The 7,639-nt window shown below is 37.7% G+C and overlaps 1 protein-coding gene across 1 annotated transcript in view; it reads left to right on the plus strand.

The window, feature by feature from the left end:
* Positions 1-2,576: 2,576 nt before the first annotated feature.
* The window catches only part of LOC103895957 (macrophage mannose receptor 1), a 33,630-nt gene continuing 28,567 nt past the window's right edge, over positions 2,577-7,639 (plus strand). The window contains exons 1-3 of the mRNA XM_009275708.2: positions 2,577-2,646; positions 5,017-5,415; positions 6,260-6,433. Of these exons, the coding sequence (XP_009273983.1) occupies positions 2,577-2,646; positions 5,017-5,415; positions 6,260-6,433 (643 nt within the window). The remainder of the gene's footprint in view (positions 2,647-5,016; positions 5,416-6,259; positions 6,434-7,639) is intronic.

A 7,639-nucleotide genomic window follows, 5' to 3' on the forward strand; every position in this document is an offset into this window, starting at 1 on the left:
TGGGGTAACCATACAGCCGAACTCTATGGTTAAGCTTAAAAAAAAAATCTAGCTGGAACAAAGGAAGTCTTAGTAAATGTTACATGCACCTAACAAACAGACACTATGAACTAAAATTAGCAGTTATTCGTTTGGTACAGATTAAGAGCTATTGCTCTGTGCTCTTCAAGAAATGCTGTCAGGACTAAGACTCAGTACTGTATAAAATGGCTGATTAAATAAGCATGACAAATAGCAGAACTACTGTGAATTTAGATTTAAAAGTTATAGATTAGTAGTGTTCTCTCTTTTTAGAGATTTGTGGCAGCATCACATAGTGAGTCAAGTGCAGATATAGTGAGCACTTTCTTTGCAGAGCACTCAGCCCCAAAGCCTGCATTCTGAGAACATATCTCACCACAGCGTACTGAAGAGTGCATACTGTTACTCAAGTAAAATGGTGTTTGGAATAAACACAGATTTACATGAATTGTTTTTCCCCATTATTGCCCCTGTTTTACACTCTTTACACAAGTTATCTTCCTTGCCGTAGTATTATAAGTGAAATGCAAATACTTGGCCTTCATTCATGGCTTCAACTTGGATTTTGCAAAACAAGTCTTTGCAAACACTCAGTCATATTCTATGACTTTGAATGTTTTGTATCAGTTATGAATATGAGACTATATCAATAAAGGATCTATATCTTACATAATAATACTTCAGTGTTATTTAATTAGCATGCAGAGATGTTATACGGTTTGGTGATCTAATGAGTCATTTACCTTAAGAGAGAGGCTAACAGGAGGAAACAGAAACATGAACAAGGCATATGACTAAAAAGAAACATAAATAAACTATAAAATAAAGTGGATGCCAAATAAAGCTGGAAGAATCCATTCCTGTTTTTATTTCACTTGATTGCTCATTTTAGGATGCCTTCTCTTACTATCCTCCAACTCTCTGCTAAATGGACTGACGGCTGGGCACTGTATCCATGCTACAGCTCAGTAAGGCAGTGGGGCACACCACCGTGTCTTGGTAGTGAAATGCTTTAGAGGTTTACTGTGCTGTTTAACTTTTTTATGAATTCCATGTTGTCTATGACAGACTGGAGAAAAATAAAAGAAAAAGATCTCAAGGACCTCTGGGAAAAACAGACCCTTAGAAAGTTCCTAAGAGCTGTATAGGAGAGGTCATTGGGAAGGAGAGGTTCACATGACATCGGATCGCTAGTTTGTAGATATTGCAGTCAAACAAAACGTATTCCAGAGGATAGGGAATGAAGGGCATTCTGTACTCATACTATTTTTACTGACAGTCCCCTTGATCTTACACCTTTTTTTTCCTTCATGTAAGTTGCAACACATACCCATATTTATCTTTTTTGTAAATACTGACACTGAATTGGATTCAGTGCTGTTTGATGGCTAACGATAAAGGCAAGGCAAACGAAAAGAGTAAACAGATGAAAAAAACGCCAAACCTGAAACAATATAATTATTTATAATTTTTATATTCTGATAGTTGATATTGGTAGCACAGTTCTAAAGACCCTATACTCTGTAAATGGGCCGCTTCTCTCACATTAAGTGACGTTTTGCCCTTGCAGAATATATTGTGAAATTTGTCTTCATAAAAAAGCCATGAAAAATGAGAGAAAATTCTAAGGGCAATTTCTGCTGAATATCTTTCCTCCTTTTCCTTCAAAACAAATAAGGGATTTTGCAACACAGCTGAAGTTGATTTCCACTCAATAAAGGGCTGCAGCTCATTTGTAACGTTTGAGAATATTCCTCTCTGCTTGTCTCATTTACACTTGGTACAAAGAATTATTAAGTATTAAAATTAATTTGTACTTTATGGATTAAATAATTTTGCAAGGCAGTTTTGTTATCAAAATCACTGGTTAACAGAAAGGTTTGTAAAGATTTGGCTAATTTGTATTGGTTCTCCTGAGATAAATTCACATGAAATAACAGCACCGTAGTTTTACCAATTGATAAATTGGAGAAGATAAAAGCCAGGTATATATATAGTGCCCAGTTTGTCAAATTACCGAGCAAATTAAATGGTCCTGTCTGGGTTAATATTTCAACTGAAATAGTCGACATTGCTCGGTGCATCAAATTAAATGAATACATCTTTTGTAGCAGCAAAGACCTATCTGGCCAAGAAACTTGCATATATTTTTTCTGAGTTTCCCAGGTATGTTTGTATGAGATTTAAAGTACATCCATTTAAAGTGCAGTCCCTGCTTCTTTGTCTTTGAGGGTCAGGACTTTACAATCCCAGAACAGAACCAAGAAAGTTAAAAATAATTCAGCAGAAAGATGTTGAACTGTTCAAACTTTGCCACTGGCATTTGAATAGAAGGAAACTTCACTTTCAAATGCAAAGTTTGAATTTTTTAATTATTTATAGATTTCAAAATACCACATGTGACAGGATATTTCCTTATTTAGAGCCCAAAGTTTTCTCTTTCAACTAAAACTCTCCAAAACTGAGAAGGAGCCAGTGCCAACTGGTTCCTTAAGGACTTCTACTGCAGCAATTAATTTCAGCTCATCGCTTTGTGAATAAGAAGAAAGAAAGAAATGAAACACTTGACTTTTTCTACAGTCTTAGTTTTCCTCTCATTCATTCATACTGCTTTTCAGACACTCGGTGAGTCTTTGTTTCTTATCCCCTGCAAAAGTGGATGTGAAAGTGGGCATTTTTGTTGTCTTGCTTGTTTCTCAGGCTCTTTTAGATTTTCACCCAGCTTGACTGCCCTGCATTTCATATTCATCCTAACTGGAGTGGTCCACATAAGTTTAAAAAAAGATGCAGATAGAGATGTTGGTTCATATTTAAAGAGAGGGGAAGAGTCAAGATGGGATAAAGCTGGGAATCAGAAGTCATGACAGAGTCATGTATGCGGATAAAGATTTCCTTTTGGATGCAACTTAATTATTAGTTATGCCTGTTCTGTGAAGTAGAGGGACTTCACAGTACGCTCCATAGTCATTGTCTGTATATGTGACTGAGTTACGAAAAATTAAAGAGACAGGAATTAAATAGGGTGCTGTATGTGTATCTCTTACCCTTAGGATGAGGTTGTGTGGGATGAGATGGAGCTTGTGGATTGATGTGAGATGTAATACTGTGGCTGAGCAGATGCCAGTGAAAAAAATATTAAAAAGATCAGAGTCAAGATCAGCCCTGGAATAACCACTATGGCTTTCAGAGTAAGGATGAGAGGCTCTGTTAAGGCTCTGAAGTTGACCGAAGACAGATCACAACTCCCTTTTGATGTAAGGATGGTGATAAGGTTCAAGGACATTTTTCCTTTATCCTTCAATTCATTAGATTTGTGGAGGAGTGGGGTACAAATCACAGCTTCTGAAAGCAGGCACTGTGCCATGTGAGCTTTGCCAACACTAGCCTGTGCAAAAAGGGGGTCTCCCCTCTGCTCTGTGAGCTGGGACCCAAACCCACATGATAGCCCAAGCATGAACCTCATAGTTTCCAGCAAGAACTCCTATTATAAGACCCAAAAATACTACGAGGGGCAATAGCTGAAACTTAGGGCACTACACAAAGCACTTATTTAGTTAGCAGTAAGAAATAAAAGATTTAATAAGATTTAAAACTTTCTGTCTAAATGGACAAGGAAAGAAGAAACTAGGTCTTTGCTCCAAATTTAGATCTGAAGAAGTGAAACTTCCATAGATTACTAAGCTGGCCAAAGTAACACAGGGCCTTCTTGGGAGAGCTCAAGCATTAAATACAGATAACCTGACAATAACTATTCTTCCTGTCATAGCTTCCCAGAATTTCCCAGACACTTTCTGCTCTGTTCACTACTCAACATTGGCTGTGCCCTAACATCCTACCCTTGTCCTACAAATTTACTTTAGTGTTTGGAAGGGTATCTCACTGTCCCTTATGTGGTTATTCTCTCAGATGGATACGGGGGTGATCCTATATCTCTGTCTCCAGGTGGGGATTTGAGGCACAAACAACTGAAGGGCAAAGCCTTGCCCTCCTGTCCCATAGGTCCTAGAATATTCCCTGTAGTCCAAATTTCACTCCCTCATGACCCAAAGGCAGTGGGAGCTGTATGCTACTTGATGTTTTGAAAAGCAGGCAGCTGTGTTCACAGACCAATGCCCAGCACTGAACGACCTGCTTTACACGTCAGCAGTACAACTGCAGTAGTGGGCAGCCCTTCCCGGCAGGGCCTACTTGTCCTGATGGATTACTTACTAAATTAGGCTGCCTATAATCTTTTGGGAGTTAGCTAGCTTGTTTAGCATTCACATATTGTCTTTCCATAACAATGTACAGGCACACAGGCACACGCCTATATTATCTTTACCTCTATATACTGCCCGGTGTTGGTTCTTGTGAGAATGTTTGTGATTTGATTGTGTGAATTCTGTTGACTTCTTATGATAGATGTACTAATGAGAAGATACTGGAACAAGGCAAGATAACAAATCACTGTTCCACAGTTTTTCATCCTAAAAAATACCCCAAACTGTAACAGAACATGCCAATTACAGAAAGAGCAAGAGTCACAGAAGGCTCACTCATTAACTGTATTAAGCACAAATGCAACCCCGTGGAGATGTATGTAACATGAGCTAAATCTATAGTGCATGAAGTGATGGCAAACTTCCAACTCTTCAGTAAGGTCTCTTTTGGAAATCTTGAAAGAAATGTGTATTTCAGGAGGGATTTAGAAAAATAAAATCCACTATATTCATGAAAATTCCATTACAGTGATGACATTTTTGAAGCTGTCATAATGTATTTTATGTGCTCTTATTCCTCTGCATTGTATTTACATGAGCTGCACTTATTTTTCCTTCCCAGAAGGAAATAAATGTCTTGAAAATGCTGTTTGATCTTTGCAGAAGTGACTCAGATTTACAGTCTCCTGACACGAGTCATATCAGCATAGAATCAACAGCACATCTCTTTCCTCACAAGCCTCCCTCACCATGTGCCCACCATAAATACATTAATTCTGATTATTTTGTTTTACAGACAATGAAATATTTTTAATATACAATGAGGATACTAAACTCTGTTTAATTGCTCAGAGTGCTCATTCAGTCACAACAGCTGCTTGCAACAAAAATACTGAGTTACAAAAATTCAGGTGGGTGTCTGATCACCAGGTGATGAGCGTGGCATTTGCACAATGTTTCGGAGTGCCCTACAAGCAAAACCAGGCTAAAATTTCTTTGTACCCCTGCAACAAGAAAAGTGAATTCCAGAAATGGGAGTGCAGAAATGCAACCTTGGCAATCCAAGGGGAAGATTTATTTCTCAGTGCTGGCAAAAGAAAAGAAGACAATATTGTGATGAACACAGGATCAGCAACAATGAATAAATGGAAGATCTATGGAACCATGGATGATTTGTGTTCTAAAGGCCATGAAGGTAAAATTTAGAAGTTAATCTTGATGGTGTCTTGAACCCACTTGTTTGCCTCATGGATAGGGTCCTTTTTGATTTCTGCTCCCCTTAGTCCAACATCAGCTGTTCCACCTCAGGCAATGTTGGACTGGAGGATGATTCGTTCACATACTCAGGCCTGCGTTCCTCCATCCTGGAGATGTACAGGTGCTTAGCTTCAGAGAGAACATAGTATGTGCAAAATGTGCATTTTTTTTATTCTTTACTTTTAAAGCAAAAGGTAGATCCAGGCTATTTTTAATAGTTAGCTTTAATAAAGTGCTTTATTTAACTCTATACTAGTACTAGTGAAATGGTATTAGCATTGTTGGATGAAAGGCAAAAATCTTTACGTTTAATACTCCTATAGTAAATATAAGGAAATAATTCCATGCACACTACTGTTCAGTTCCTCTACAAGATTTCAGATGACAAAAACCCCCACAACATTTAGCACTAAAATAAATGATTTATTTTTAGTGAATGACAGGAAGTTAAGCTACATGGAAAAAAAAATGCTATTTTTAGAAAATTATTATTAAATATATGAGACAAAAATCACTACAGTTTTATCATAATTCTTGACTACAGTATGAAACTTCTCTATTTCCAGCCATTATATCTGGCAATATCATAAGTTAATGATAAATTGCAAGACCTATCCAGAACTTCCTTGGAAGACACTGCTGGTGACAGTAGGTCCCCAGTTACACTGGTGCAACACTTGTAACACTTTCTCCACATACCCGTATGGAGAGTACAGATACGTAGAGAATTGGGTCCCCCAGATTTCTGTACCTATATTACCATTTCTCTTTTGCCCCCTCAGATCTGTTTACACTGTTAGGAAACGCCAACGGAGCTCCATGTGTCTTCCCCTTCCAGCTGAGTGGTAAATGGCACGCCGGCTGCACGGCTGCCGGCAGGTCAGATGGCTTGCTCTGGTGTGCAACAACCCCCAACTTCAACACGGACCATTTGTATGGGTTCTGTCCAACTGGCAGTAAGTCCCAAATGCTGACATAGATGCTATAACACAACACTGTTAGGTAAATATATCAATACTGAGACGCCGTTACTAATATGGAAGGGAAAAACCTTGTAATGACTTTATTTTACTCAAAAATGTTTCTGCCATGCCATAACATTCCTTACAGAAGAAACAAAAATATTTCCTATGAGTTTTCAGTCAGGCTGAAAGTTGTCTGGGTGTATCCATCAGTAGCTAACACCCAGGAAAAGACCAGTACGCTTTAAATATGACTGCATTCAGCATAAAATCATCTGAAAATTGAGACGCTACTTACAGCCTAATTCTCCTTGCCTCATTGCTCTTTGTGGTAACAGTAGTAAAACCTTTTCTACCCATGCAAATCCCTGTTCTGTATCACAAGATTGGTCTATAGTCCACGGGAGGATGTAGTTTGTTTTCTGAAAGACATTAAATAAGAAGATTGGCTCAAAGGTCTTACTGAAATAGCAGCATCATCAGCCTTTCCCTTGTAATGTTTCAGATAACATTACAAGATAATGTTATCTGAACAGATATGTGCATCTGATTGCAGGATGAAGGACATCAAAATACATTGTTAATGAAAATATTAAAAATGCTGCCTCAGACCTAATTTTTCAGTGCTATACCACAGACTCACTATTCAACATTTTGGTAGGAGTATTGCACAGGGAAACCAGGTTTAACTCATTATCAACCACCAACTACCACCACCACTTTCACCGATATTACTGAAAAGTATTTCCTGGTGCAATATTGCATGCAGTAGCTTGAAAAATCCCAGAACATCCTCACTATATAAACTGGCAAATATGAAGTATTTGGCATTAAATAATTGTTGGGACACTATCACTAACACTTGAGTCTACAGTTAAAAAAGAATGTTAAAAATCTGAAGTGAATCAGTAATAAAGAAACACAATAAAAACCAGAAAACATTTCTTCTAATGAATCGTTCAAGAAATTCAATATCTTTTCCTCAACAAAAGAGAAAGTTAAGGGAAGTTGTAATCACAGCTTATTAGCACTTGCTGAGGGAACAGTTTTGCTAAAAGTGAGCTCTCGGAAGACAATTTCTAAATTCCAATTGCCTAAAACACATGCAGACTAGAAATAAAGAATATATTTTAAAAAATCATAGAATCATTTAGGTTGGAAAAGACCTCTAAGATCATCGAGTCCAACCATAAACCTAAC

This window comes from Aptenodytes forsteri, unplaced genomic scaffold, assembly GCF_000699145.1.
Source record: "Aptenodytes forsteri isolate BGI_AS27 unplaced genomic scaffold, ASM69914v1 Scaffold172, whole genome shotgun sequence".
NCBI lineage: Eukaryota > Metazoa > Chordata > Aves > Sphenisciformes > Spheniscidae > Aptenodytes > Aptenodytes forsteri.